Source organism: Schistocerca serialis, chromosome 9 (assembly GCF_023864345.2).
Source record: "Schistocerca serialis cubense isolate TAMUIC-IGC-003099 chromosome 9, iqSchSeri2.2, whole genome shotgun sequence".
In the NCBI taxonomy this organism is placed as follows: domain Eukaryota; kingdom Metazoa; phylum Arthropoda; class Insecta; order Orthoptera; family Acrididae; genus Schistocerca; species Schistocerca serialis.
The window spans coordinates 212440730-212455146 of record NC_064646.1 but is presented as its reverse complement, the minus strand read 5'-3'; the positions used below and the strand labels follow the sequence as shown (position 1 = coordinate 212455146).

The 14417-nt window shown below is 38.6% G+C and overlaps 1 protein-coding gene across 1 annotated transcript in view; it reads right to left on the bottom strand.

Moving 5' to 3' along the window:
• LOC126418664 (rhomboid-related protein 2-like) overlaps positions 1-12246 on the bottom strand; it is a 66897-nt gene extending 54651 nt beyond the window's left edge. The window contains exons 1-4 of the mRNA XM_050085549.1: positions 11996-12246; positions 11776-11850; positions 11499-11687; positions 6035-6214 (exon numbers count right to left, since the gene is read on the bottom strand). Coding sequence (XP_049941506.1) covers positions 6035-6214; positions 11499-11687; positions 11776-11841 — 435 coding nt within the window. The 5' untranslated portion in view covers positions 11842-11850; positions 11996-12246. The remainder of the gene's footprint in view (positions 1-6034; positions 6215-11498; positions 11688-11775; positions 11851-11995) is intronic.
• Between the last annotated feature and the right edge of the window lie 2171 nt (positions 12247-14417).

Genomic DNA, 14417 nt, shown 5'->3' with positions numbered 1-14417 from the left:
CATCGGGTGCTGGAGCTTTTTTCAATTTTAATGACATCAGCTTTCTCAACACGACAGATACTAATTCTTATACTGCTCATCTTTTCAGAGATACGAGGTATAAACAGGGATAGTTCTCCTGTATTTTCCTTTCTAAAGGACCATTTGAAAACAGAGTTAAGGATTTCAGCTTTTGCTTTGCTTCACTCTGCTCCACCATATTTATAATGAGGCAGCTAGCACAGTATGCAGACAAACAACTTCCGTGCACAGTACACCTTGGACTCTTCAAACCATACCTGCAGAATGGAGTGATAGTGTGAAGAAACTCAAACATTCAAGAAATAAAAAGGACGTTCACATTAAAAAAAATAAAAAAAAATAAAAAATTAAAAAAAAGTCAGAATCATATTAAGAAGAAAGACTTCTGAACATGCAGAAACTGCTTCAAAAGATTAGGCATCTCAACTTTTACCTCCTTGTACATATATAAAACTACACTATATGTCACAAAAGAGAGTGCAGAGTGGACTACAAATGCTAGTGTACACACCCACAACACATGGAGGAAGAATGACATACAAAGCATACCCCACCGACTGACAATGCTTGAAAAAGGACCCCAGTCTCAGGTATCAAATTACTAAGAAGTTTGCCTGAAAAACTGCATGCCAACATACATGACACTAATTTTTCAAAGAACCTAAAAAACTATCTGGTGAAAAGGAATTTTACAGTGTTGATGAGTACTGCTAACATTAAATTTGTAAATGATGTTAATTATAACCAATGATGTTAGAACAATTAAGAAGTACGTTCCTGGTCATCTTTTCATGACAGTTAAACTTTAAACCACCTTCTACATGTTTTGATAAAAGCATGTAAGCCATTAGAAGATGAACATACCAATCCAAATATGGGAACACAGCTATTTTAATAAAGTAAATCAAAATCAAATTGTAGCTGATCCTAGTGTGTACAATCAATGCTCTGTAAATTAATGGGCTGGCATACAATATTAATACTAAGCTCAGCCTTTTTTTGCATGTGCTGCAGTTATCTATAATGAAGTACTATCTGAAGATAGAAAAAAGAAAACTATGCAAATATTCTATCAGAACTTCGTAAGGTTTCAAAGTGCTATAGTTGGCAACTTGCTCTAAATGTTCTAAATGTTACAAAACACTCAAACATGCTACCCTATGAATACAATATCAATTACTCAAAACTGGAATTAGTCAACTCGTAAAAATAACTGGTTGAAACAGTTTGTTTGGATATGGAATGGAATGATCATATAGGATCAGTCATAGGTGAAATAAGTGTCAGACTTAAGTTCCATGGTAGGAAAGTCATAAAATAGTCAGTCAGTGAGTCTACAAAGAAGACTATCTGCAAAACTCTCAAGTGTGAGAGACCCATGTCAAATGCGACTAACAGTAGATATAAACATAACCACCAAGGCCAGACCAAGCTGTAACAGGCTTTTTGCCTCATGGAAAAGCTTCCACAAAATGCTGAAAAGCAAGGACTGGCAAATGCTTGAAGATAACTATCAACTGTATTGCAAGAGCTACTTACAAAGTTTTGAGAACCAGTAATTGAATGAGGAAGATCCCGAAGCTCCTACGATCGTTCCCATAGGGACCAGGCATACACAACTGACTGATTAGAGTGAGTGGAGAGGCATTTATAAGCAATCTTTCTTCTTGTGTTCCATATGTGAATGGAACAGGAAGAAACTCTAATATGTGGTGCAACATTATGAATAGGATAGATTGCTACTCAACATATAGTGGATGTGGTTGGGATAAGGAAGATGCTGGGATGGAGAGGGGGAGGGATGGTAGGGTAGGGGTGGAGGACAGTAAAGTGCTACTTGTGGGAGCATACAGAGACATAGTGGGGACAGGGTAGGGCACTGGGGGTAGGGACAGTAGAGTGCTGCTTGTTGGAGCAAGAGACATAGTGCAGACAGGATAGGGCAACTAGGTGCAGTCAGAAGGTTAGATTTTGGGTGGGAGAGGGTGGGGAGGATGGGAGAAGGGAGTAGAAAAGAAGAGAAGTTCAGAGATTATGTGTGTATTTGTGGAACAGAACACTGTATAGGGCTGGAGTGGGAGCAGGGAAGGGGATAGGTGGGTGAAGGACAATGAATAACAAAGGTTGAGGTGGTTAGGAAGGATTTCTCTAGACGGCCAATGAATATGTTGGCAGAGGATAGTGCCATGCGGGTACCCATTGCTGTACCCCGTATTTCTTTGTAGGTGATGCCTTCAAAGGTAAGGTGATATTGGTGGTGAAATGGGACTACCTTCCCATTCCTATCTGAAATTCCTTCCTCATGTCAACATTCTCTGAAGAGCTCATTTTAGCTTGAACTTCTAACTTTCTGGACTTTATACTGTTATGTCTATATCTAGTTCCAGTAGTAAACTGCCCTTTAAAAAATTAGTACAATTGAGTTTACTATTTCAGATTAAATTTCACATTAATACATTACCTGATTTATATTAGTAGTAGTAAACTGCCCTTTACAAATGAGTTTACTGTTTGTTACCTGATTTATATTAGCAACTAAGGGGAGTAAGCCATTTCTTAGTAATTCAGCTTCGAAATTTTGTTATGTGAACTGTGGAGTCATGTAGCACCACAAATTCTTGACTATTTTCTCCTTTCCTATTTCTGAAAAGCTACTATATTTATTCATTATGATTATTTAAAATGATAGCTCTCCTTGAGAGCTATCACAGACACCAATAACAATATCTTATTCAAAGTAATTTGTTCATAATTAACTAAAATGCAATTTAAATTTCTGTACTGTAACACTCACTGAAAGTGTATATGAAATTAAATACACTCTTCCAAACTGCATATCAGAACATGTAGGGCAATATGTGGCCCACTTTTTGGTGCAAGTAACGAAAATCATCTAATGACTTTCCCCTAATTGTTATTTCATAAATCTTACATTTAACAATGTATTCAATTGTTTAATCAAACAATGGAAAATCCAGGATGGAATATAACAATACCAGAGAAGGAAAGTTGCTACTCACCATATAGCGGAGATGCTGAGTCGTGATTCAGCATCTCCGCTATATGGTGGGTACCATATTTAACAAAGATATAAAGAAAAATGTAAACCTCTACACAGAAGAAAACATCATTTTGCAAAAAGGTTTATAAGTCTTACTTATTTTTTCTTTGATGCAGCAATAGCGTATACTATATCCTCAAAATGGGATAACTCTTGTCATTATTTTGTCAGAAACACTGTGGCACATCACAAATTGTTTTATTATTTCTATTCACAAATTGTTTTATTATTTCTATTGCATTTACTCCATCATTAAACACCATGGAGGAATTCTGAGGCTCTTCTGTATCATCCTCAATGTCAGTTTCTTCCTCGTCCATGTCTCACAATGCACACTGAACTATCTCAGCGATAGTCATGGGTTCTGTAGTGACGAGATTTTTATCAACATTCACGTAATCCTCAAATGATGCCTGCTCTTCAAGTCGATTCCATTCATCATCATTAGGTGAAATATCATCAGTATGATCATTTCCACCATGATCATGGACTTCATTTCCAAATACGGCTTCTGAGAAACAGATTAAAATGGTTTGTCTGAAACACTGTGCCATGAAGCTGCAAAGCAGCCTACCAGAAGAAACAAATTAATTAATAATTTCTTGAAGTGTTCTTTGGCTCCAGTAGCACATGAAATAAATGGAAAGTAAATTCTTTTTTTGTATTCGAGATGTTGTAAGCTACATAGTGCTTCATCTACCTCGAATATTTCTATCAATTTCGTTATATATGTGATGCACCATGTAAATCTGGGAGTCATATTGATAAACATTATGTGTCAGACAGCTACAGCAATGCTAGCACTCCAAGCAGTTTATTTATCCATGCAGTAAACATAAGACGAACGCTTCCTTTGATCAAGTCTAAGGCGAGGTGCTAGATTTGATCAAAAAAATTTGATCAATGCCTAACTTTGACAGAATTCCTTATTACACTATCAAATTTTATTATAGTCTAATATCAGCCTTACCAATCCACTTCCTGGCAACCCACTCTGAAATACTGCATTATAACTTGTGCACAGTGTGGATATTTTGCCGGGACATGAAAGGGGAAGGGAAAAAAAAGTATAAGTGAGAAAAACATATAAATGAAGTTTTACTGTATTATGTGAAGTTTTCTTAACTGTGCTTGAAATTTTCTAGTTTTCACTCAAGTTCATACTTGTGAATGGTGGAGGCTCAAACTATTAAGTTGCTCTGATGGTGTGATGGAGAATTTACTATTACCACTGTCTAATTAGATAGAACTAAAAACTGTATATTTTATTCACACTCAGCATCAGTGGTATTTAAAAATGCTTCCCTCTTCTCACACATAAAAGAGTGGCATTTTAGTGAGGACATAGTTGGTCATGGTGACCAGGAAGGAAGTTGTAGGCTCAGAATCCATCAGACATTTGTAAAAGTAGTGTTCAATAGCAACAAGGCCATGGGCATTAGGGAAATTGGTATAAAGAGAAGTGGGGCACTAAGTAGTAACGCAAAAGAAAAGCCTGAAGGTGTTGGCCTATGAAAGCAGAGATTCTCACCGTGGGGGCCAGTAACAACCCACAAGGGGGTATACTGGGCGGTTGGGTTTATGGAATTTAGGAACGATGTAGAAGATAGGAGTGCGGAGAGTGTTACAGGTGAGGAGACAGTCAGGATCAGGGAGAGATTCTGAGCTGGGCCTAATGATTTGAGAAGAGACTGGACATCTTGTTGGATTCCTGGAATGGGGTCACTATGGTGTAGTTTGTAGGTGGACATATCTGACAGCTGGTGGAATTCTTCCACCAGGTAATCCCTGTCTTCAAAACTGCAGTGGTGGAGCCTTTGTCTACAAGTAATATTATGATTCTTGTCTGTAACTACTCAATCCTTGCTTCCAATCCCCCTGCCTCATGGTTCATATCCCTGTAAAAGACCTAGATGAAAGACCGGTCCCATACATTCTCCCTCCACTACCACCTACTCCAGTCTGGTCACAAACATCACCTATCCTGTCACCTGTGAAAGCAGTCTTATAATCTACAAACTATACTGCAGTCATTGTGCTGCATTCTATGTGGGCATGACATCAAACAGTCCACCTGTCCACTTGAATGACCACCAACAAACTGTGGCCAAGAGACAGCTGGACCATCCAGCTGCTGAGGACGTTGCCCAATACAATGTTTTCCACTTCAATGACTCCTTCACAGCCTGCAACATCTGGATCCTTCCTACCAACACCAGCTTTTCTGAATTGTACAGGTGGGAACTCTCCCTGCAACATATCTTGTGTTCCTGTAAACACCCTGACCTCAACCTTTGTTAGTCTCTGCCGTTCACCCACCTATCCCCTTCCCTGCTCCCATTCCAGCACTACACAGCCTTCTAGTCCAGAAATGCAACCACAGACTCTTACTTCTTTTCTGCTCCCTTTCCTCAACCTCCCCACCCCTTCCCATCCAACATCAAATCTCCTGACTGCACTCAACTGCCCTACCCTATCCTCACTACGTCTCTGTATGCTCCCAAAAGCAACACTTTACAACCCCCACCCCTACTATGCTATTCGCTATTCCTCCCATTCCTCGCTCTACCTCCTCCTTACCCGCATTGCCCAGATTGCTATCTTGTGCAGTTGCTCACAGTCCGTCCTCAGCAGCCAGAGGCATTGGTCGCACGTGTGTGTGTGTGTGTGTGTGTGTGTGTGTGTGTTTAGAAGAATTACTTTTGGCCACAAGCTCACTTGTTTACCAGTATTTTTCTTGTGCCTGTCTGCGACTCAACATCTCCACTATATGGTGAGTAGCTATCTATAATGTCTGGTTCATACAGTTCACAACCATCTTAATCATCCTATACATATTCATACACAAACCTGAATACTTAACACTGCATGCTGTGTCAAATTACTTCACTTTCATTGTCAGCAAACATTTTTCAATAACATGTTCTAGTTTGGAAATATACTATTGCAAACCTCTACAATGCTGATGATGATCATGCAGACAGCAGGGGGCCAGCAGCTGTACTGCTCCTCATACTCCCCTGTCCCATCCACCTGATCCACCTGAGATAGCCTGGATCGTGGCACCACTGTTGCATGTATATACTTGTTAATGGCTACACCAAATAGGCTGTGAAACTCTTTCATGTGCACCTATAAACAAAAATAATGCTGCTGCAGACATTGCAAATTTATGGTACCAGAAAAATCAACCTATTTTGCACATAAGGCCTAGCTAACAGCATGCACAGGAAATCCACCTAAGTTAAAATTATTACAGCACAATAAGCATACAAAATTAGACAAGCTCACTAATAGTATAACCCCTCACAATAAACCATAAGAATAAAGTTTTCTTAGTATTTACACTCCATTAGCGAAATCATCTTGCTTCCCACTTTGTTACATTAGTTTTATGCATTTTCTTCACAGTAATTGTAATTGCACCAATGGAGAAGTTCACTGGAGAAAACTACAGAATTCTAAGATGAAATTGCTGGCAAGGAGGAGGCAAAATTCTTAGTATTGCTAATACGCATATACAAAATCACAAGACACTATGCTAGCGTCTAGAACTACCTGTTTTCCTCTTGCTGTGTTTCCCTCTTTCCCAAAGCCACATACCTTAGTAACTACTGTTTCGAGCACATTTATCTTTCTTAACCTGGGAGCCAAGTGATATGTTTTTCCTTTCTAGTCTTTCCTGACCTTTTATTTCTTCCCCAAAGAAGGAATTAACAGCTCTGACAGCTAGGATAGTTTCTTGGATTTTGACATCTGTCAGTGGTATTAGGAACTTCACCTCCTGAAGATAAGTGGTTTTTTCTTTCTTTTTTTAAAAAAAAAATAATAAAATGAAATAAAATAAAGAACACACATGCACACTCCTCTATTAACCTATGACCCAATGTGGAGAGGTTGGGGGAGAGCTGCATTTATTTTCAATGCCTTAACCACTTGAAAATGACTAAGTTCAAACTGTAAATGTGGAAATCATAATAAATAGCAAAAATATTGTCTTCAAAAAACTCAACAGGACTGTGAAACCAAGACAAAAACAGTTGTCTAAAGTAGTGCCCAGCTAAGCATTGATACATGCAGCAATATCAGAGGATGATTAAACTACTTAAGGTGGATCAATACAATAAATTTAATAAATCATTAAAAAAATATTCTTATGAAAATTCACTTGGGAAATAATACAAACTTCTTTCCAGGAAGGAATGTGAACATATCACAGCCCCGCATGTAACAGCCCTATAGTCCATGAAGATCTTACACTAATAGTATCAAGCAAAAAGGAATATGTTCAATAATTCTACCTGTGTCCCATCTGTAGTTACAATGAAGGAAAAATCAAATAAGATAAATTTAGTTGGCTGAAGTCTAGTCAGGGCCAGCGGCAGTCATTGCTGTGCTTGTCTATTGCTCTTACATTGGAAATGTGTCAGTTTTGTGTAGCCAATGGGATGATTCTTTGACATAATCAATGATAGGCAAGAAGAGAGGCAACATATTTCTAGTGCCGAAATTGAAACCACCGTCTTTTCTGTTTTCCAGTGTACTAGTGAGTCTCAAGAGAAATATTTTGTGATTATTGCAGCAAGTGCTATAAAGTGGACTGACGTTGCTCCATACCTCATGGAATAATTGCAGAAACACGAAAATGTATCAAATGTGGTGGTGAAATGAATACACAATTGATCTGCACGAGCACACTGCGTAAGTGGGTCAATGTTTTTTAATTAAATTGTGGGAGAAGACAGGTGGATCAATGTTTATGCACAATGCAGTCACACACTCAATGTATTAATAAACACTGATCCACTGACCTCCTCCCATGATTTAATTAAAAAACACTGATCCACTCACTTAGTGTGTTCACGCAGATCGACTGGGTAGCAACATAGAGCAGAGAAATATTTCACTGTGTTTTTGAATATATAATGGATTGTGACACTGTCATATGTTTGCAGATATTAGCACAGTTTAAATAGCTGTGAATCAAACAAGGAACAATTACATTTACAATCCTCATTTATAGGAATGTTGCAGCCTTTCTTCCAAATGTATTACTTCAATACACGTTGTCTGCTGACTGCTCTCTCATTGGCTGGTTAACATGAACAGCTGACACCTATATTGTTCCCATCAAACTTGACGGCAAGCACAACATTCCTGCACGAAACACGTAAGTATGTCACTGGCCCTATTCTAAACTTTTAGCAAAAAAAGTTATTGCTGCCATGCACATTACAGTGATTAGGTACAGAATAGGTAACTGTAGAGTTTACACATAAACCTGTTTATACAGGCTGCTTCCACCGCTATGTATATCTACAAATAAATATTACAATGTGTCATTTATCTGTAGTAGCTGCAGATATATGATTCTGCTTTGCAGCAGCACCAGTTACTTTGAACCATTGGGCGAACAGTATTGAAGCCAAAAGCAGAAAAATCACAGGGATTATTCAGTACACTTATAAACTGAGTTCTGTAAATTAGTATTCACAAAACAAAAGTAGCAATAACTTTGGAAACCAAAAGCAACTAACAAAAAAGTTGAGTGGTAGATACAGTCCAATTACGAGCAGCACTTTTCACCGCAGGTTCATGTAGAAAGTCTGAAAATGTAATGGAGATGTTCATCCAAGTGCAGCGGCATATGCTGCAAAAAGAAGCATCTTGTAACACAATGTGGTTTACTGTTAAAATTCTGAGAACATACGTCCCTAGGATAGTTAGGCATCATGTTAGTTCCTTCTACATGCTCCTTAAAAATAACAAGAAGGTGAAAATTACAAAAATTTGAGCTCATACAGAGGCATCTCACAGTTGTCCTTCACATGCAACATTCATGAATGGACCAGGAAGGGGGGAAGGGGAGGGGGGGCGGCAGTGGCACACACTCACACACTGGTAGTTGGCTTGTGAAGAACAGATTTAAATGTATAGGTTATTAATACAATAATTTTGCACTATCACAATTAAAACAGTCAGCTGAGTGATGTGGTACAACATGTAAGACTACAGATGTTCAGGAGCTCAAATCCTGTTCAGATAATTCAGAGTTAGGTTCTCTGTGGTTTCCCTAAATCAATTATTGCAAATGCTAAGGTGACACCTGAATAAAGAGGACCACTAATTTTTTCTCTACCTTTTTCTTATCTGAATTTGTGTTCCGCCGCTCATGACACCACTGTCAATGGCACATTAAATTAAATTATAATGTTCTTTCCTCTCAATAACACACACAGCCACAGTCTGGTTGTGTCAATGTAAATAGCAGAAAACTACATGCTTGAGAGAAGAATGCGAGTTATGGTCCAACATACAAAACTGCTAATATAACAGCGGCATCACATGTCCAAGAAACTTGGTAGATTGGGCAAGCAGTTAAAAGTTCATCCTTCTGTTGTTCACAGGTTCAGAAGAACATTTGTAACTAGTTGTTCAGCACCCAGAAGGTTCGGGCAAGTACAGTTAAAGGTTGTAATGAGTACAGATGAAATGTCATCATCCACCGTAAAGTATGGACTACAACCTTAACTAAGGTATATCCTTCCTGCACACACAGCTAACATTGTTGTAATACATAGCCTTGCCACACTAACAGGAGCTCTGTATGAGGTAGTAATAAAGAAAACAACAGCTTTAACTATTAATACTATCAACAACACTGTTTCTCAGCAGTATATAGACCCTACAGTGACTGTGTTATCTTATAGAGATGTTAAAAACTTGAGCAGTATCTTAACACAATGGGAAAATACGAATTTTCTAAGGACACATAATTGTGGAATGGAAATCTGCTTAGATAGAAAGAGAGGTCCCGAGTTAGAGTCTCAGTCTGGCACACAGCTTTAATCTGCCAGGAAGTTTCATATCAGCACACACTCCACTGCAGACTGTCTTTACACATTTATTGGCTTTACGAACTTGCATGTAACACCTTGGGCTGTACTACAGATCATTTATTCAAAACAACCTTCATTTAAAATAAAAGTCTTACCAAATTAGAAAGAAGTAGGGCTCAAGAGCTCTACACATGTTTACAGGCAAAGAGCCAGTTAGGTCTTACACTTAGTACAGAAAAACAAACTAAAAACTCTAAACAGCAATTTCTACAATTACTAAAATTTTATAATAATTTGCCAAATAAGATGAAAGAGATAACTAAAAGACATTTATTTAAAAGGTACTGATAGTCAACGTGTACCTCTTAAATATTGCATACAATATAGTTAAAGATTGCTTACAACTGCGATTATTAAAAACAATATAAAAAAAGGTAATCACTAGGTGATTACAGTAATGCCCTGCCATTTTTCCGAGTTCAATATCTCACTCGTCATTAAAGGATTATCAGTCAGTTTTTCAGAGGTGCAGGGGAAGATATTGAAATGTAAGAGAGGAATGGCATGCATGGTCATTAAGTCATCTGTTAATGTGTTGGTTGTGTGCAGTCAAAATTGTGCAGAGACTATACGAACAGTGTATAATTACTTCCTGTCATTAAGAAACCTTTTACACATATGTACAAACATGAAAAATCTATTTTAGGCATAACCAAATGAGGTAGTGCATTCGTTCAGACATCGACCTTAGATTCAGAAGGCTAGAAGCTTATGCTGTGACCAGCCATTGTGATTTAGGTTTTCCTAAATCACATCAGGCAAATGACAGGATGGATCTTTCAAAAAGGTCCTAGTTGAACATCTGCCCTCTACTCACTGAAGATGTTTGAATATTCATATGTCTCTAATACATTTTATTGTATTAATCTGACAGATCCTATAGCACTGTAAAATGATCCTTGAATGCATAAACTAATATTAACAATCACGCCTGATTATCAATACCACTATGTATATATTGCCATAATACAACTTATTGTCCTCACAATTCTTATGTAGTGGAACTGTAAATCATTTTCTTGCAATAATACATATGAAGACATGAGAAAACACTACGTCCTCAAGTATAGCCAGACACTGTAGCCACACTATGCTTGGAGAAGTGATGGAAAAGCCAGATGAAGAAAGAGGAAAACATGAATGTAAACAAGCACCACTACAGTGCACATCCCACACAAAACAGTCTGGTGTTAAGAGAAATAGGCATTTTTATGAAAAAAATGAAAATATATTCAGATTCCTGAACTTATGAAAACAAAAACCTTTCCTCAGATATATACAGCAGTAAACTGTATATAAACTAAAAGAGGGAATGGCACATTCACAAGTTTCTCCATTTATTCCTACCAACCATCATATACCAAAGCCCTCAATAATGTTTTTGAATATATTGTCACCTGTACAACGGTTACTTAATAATTTCGAGTTTTCATCTTTCAATTCTAGTCAATGAAATTGCCACAAAAAGTCACTTTCGTACACACAACACAATATGAAACAAATGTAAGCAGTTTTACCAGCTTCTCAAATTCATTCCATTCCAGATATCCACTCTGGTCCTGATCCGCTCGTCTCATGATTTCCCTGACTGCAGAGTCTGGTATATCTTTCTCGTATGATTCACTATTGATGATATTCTTGAGTTCTGAAAATGATATTCGTCCATCGTTATCCAGATCGTACTTGTTGAAGACTGCCCGCCAGTGCTGGAAATGAAACGTTGTGGGCATGAGTATTTCCTTGTGAGTCGTCGGCAGTAAGCCGACTTATGAACACACTAACAAGGATATTTACCGGGTACAGTGGAACTACTGTCTGTTCTGGATGCTGTCTATGTTCAGGTCCTTGCAGAGCTGCCATTTCAGCTTACTGAAAGAGACAATGTATCCATTATTTCTGAAAGCTACCGTGTAAGCTACCTGTTGTGTTGACACTAGCACTGCACTGCGGATGTACGAAGTATTTCTGTGTATATCGAGACAACCCACAGTAACGAGAGATTGTTGCCACTCACGTGCACAAGAAGTATGATGCTTTGGCGAATCGTTCGAGTCCCGTACTTTAAAGTAAAGTCCTTCGTTTGGAGGAAACAAAGCACGATAAATTATTCGCTTACTCGGTAGGTCTGATTGCTCTTGAAAGCCAAGAAAATAATGACTGACTACTGCGACCACTACACGTTACTCAGTCACAAAATGTAACCACGATTCCCTGAAATACCGCTACTCAGCCGATGACTCACTTCTTCTTTCACTCTCAGTCTTCTCTTCACTGAATAGGACGCCAACAGCTGAGTAAACAAACTGACATACGCCTACAGACAGCGCTGCGCACGCGTCCTATTTGAAATCAAGGATTTGAGAAGTGTATGCCGCAAAGCTGACATTCAGCGGCTGGCGCAGTGGTTGAAGGGAGCGACTGCTAATGGGAAATGACTTTACGGTCGCTCCCAACAGCCATCGTAACGAGTATCAACTTGCGTGTGTAGGTTTTTCTTTTAGTAGGTGGTCTTGCACACAGTAAAACTTGCCTTACACGCTTTTTCGTGAGTATCGTCGTTATCTTCATAAAGGGGCTAAAGGCAAGGGATTTTTGCAATGCTAAGTGAAGTAGTACACAATAAACAAACGAACTCCAGTAAAAATAATATCAATAAAAGAAAGCGTTTGCAGAAGTATCCAGCAGTTAAATTACTTCATTTATGTGAAAAAGTCAGTTTTGTCTTCTAATTTCCCTGCGCAGTGTTTGTGTATTCCGTAAAGAGGGGAAAGCCTATTAAGGTTCTCGTCATTTGCATCAGATTTATAATACTGCAAGTGAGCAGTTGTTGCACCTGTTATGTATATAACTATTCTCGTATAAGTCTATACTAGCTAATATTTGAGTTAGGCCAATATACTGACTACAAAATTCTGAGCTTCAGTCCCATTTGGCAAACTGCTATTTTGAGAGAAATGTCGTGTGGATATTATTGGTCACAGTTAGATTCTAGTATTCCACCTTTTAGGTACAGGATTGTAAGTTGAGTACTTTGACATAAGAAATTAATCATCAAAAAGAATAAGTTTTTTATTGACGTAAAGAAATCAGATTTTATAGCAACAATTTAAGTCAATAGCAACTGTACACAGTGACGAGAACCAGGCTCAACGCTTGCATTAGCTTACAACAATCCGTTCACAGAATTATACAGGATGCAAAGTCGTTGCACCTGATAGCTTGTACACGTTATTTACAATAAGATGACAAAAGTCATGGGATAGCGATATGCACATATACAAAAGGCGGTAATATCGCGTACACAAGGCATAAAACGGTAGTGCACTGGCGAAGCTGTGGTTTGTACTCAAGTGGTTCACGGAAAAAGTTTCCTCCGCGATTATATCTGCATGGCGGGAATTAACAGACTTGGCACGTGGAACGGTAGTTGGAGCTAGGCGCACGCGACGTTCCATTTCAGAAATCTTTGGAGAATTCAATATTCCGAGGTCCACAGAGTCAAGCGTGTGCCGAGAATGCAAAAAATTCATGCATTACCTTTCACCACAGACAATGTAGTGGCCGACGGCCTTCTAGCCGGGTTCACACACGCAATAAAAGTGTCGCCACAATAGAGGCATACCGCAGTTGTAGAGCAGTTGCATATGTGAACTCCCAGTTTTCAATGGCTTAACTTAAGAGACGCGACTTTTGTCATGCCACAAACAGTTCAGCAACATTGTAGAGCCCGCGCAAAATACCGTGGCTAGTAGACGCGCAGTCGGCAGGGCACATGTGGGGTGAGCGGCAGTGGTGACAGGTACGGGCAGGCGCTGTAGGGGAAATGCCGTTCTAAGGTAAAGCTCACATTTTTTTGTAAATATGTAATTCAGCCCTTCCACGGCCACACTTGCATGATGACCTCTACTTTGATTAGTATCTGAGAAGAATTCCGTTGGAAATTCAGCGATTATTTTCGCCTGGTTTGTCAATCATTTGTAGATTTCACAGAAGTATCTGTGCAGACACAGTAATGAGAGAATTCTGAAACAGCAGTTTATTCAGTGTACTAAGTGAGGAACTGAGGAAAAGTTAGGTCAGTAGCTTAAGAAAAGGCACATAAAATAAACGTTTTTCCCATATCCAAAGTATTTCTCGTTTCACCTGCTTTCGGTGCCCCTTAAAAATTAAATCTTTCATTAAAAAAGTCTTTAATTAGTGGAATAACATGTCAGATAATGAAGCTTTGCATACTAAACATTCGGCAAAATACTCGCTTCTTTGTGTGCTATCATTTGCCAAAATCTCTTTTCGATATCTCAAATTGTTTATGAAATATGAGGAATGTTGTGGATATTTCACACTGGCTTTATTGCTGACGTGGCTCGATCGCAAATGAGTGTGCTACATTAGATCAATTTTCTTGAGATTGGTGACAGGTTGAGACCTCCACCCAA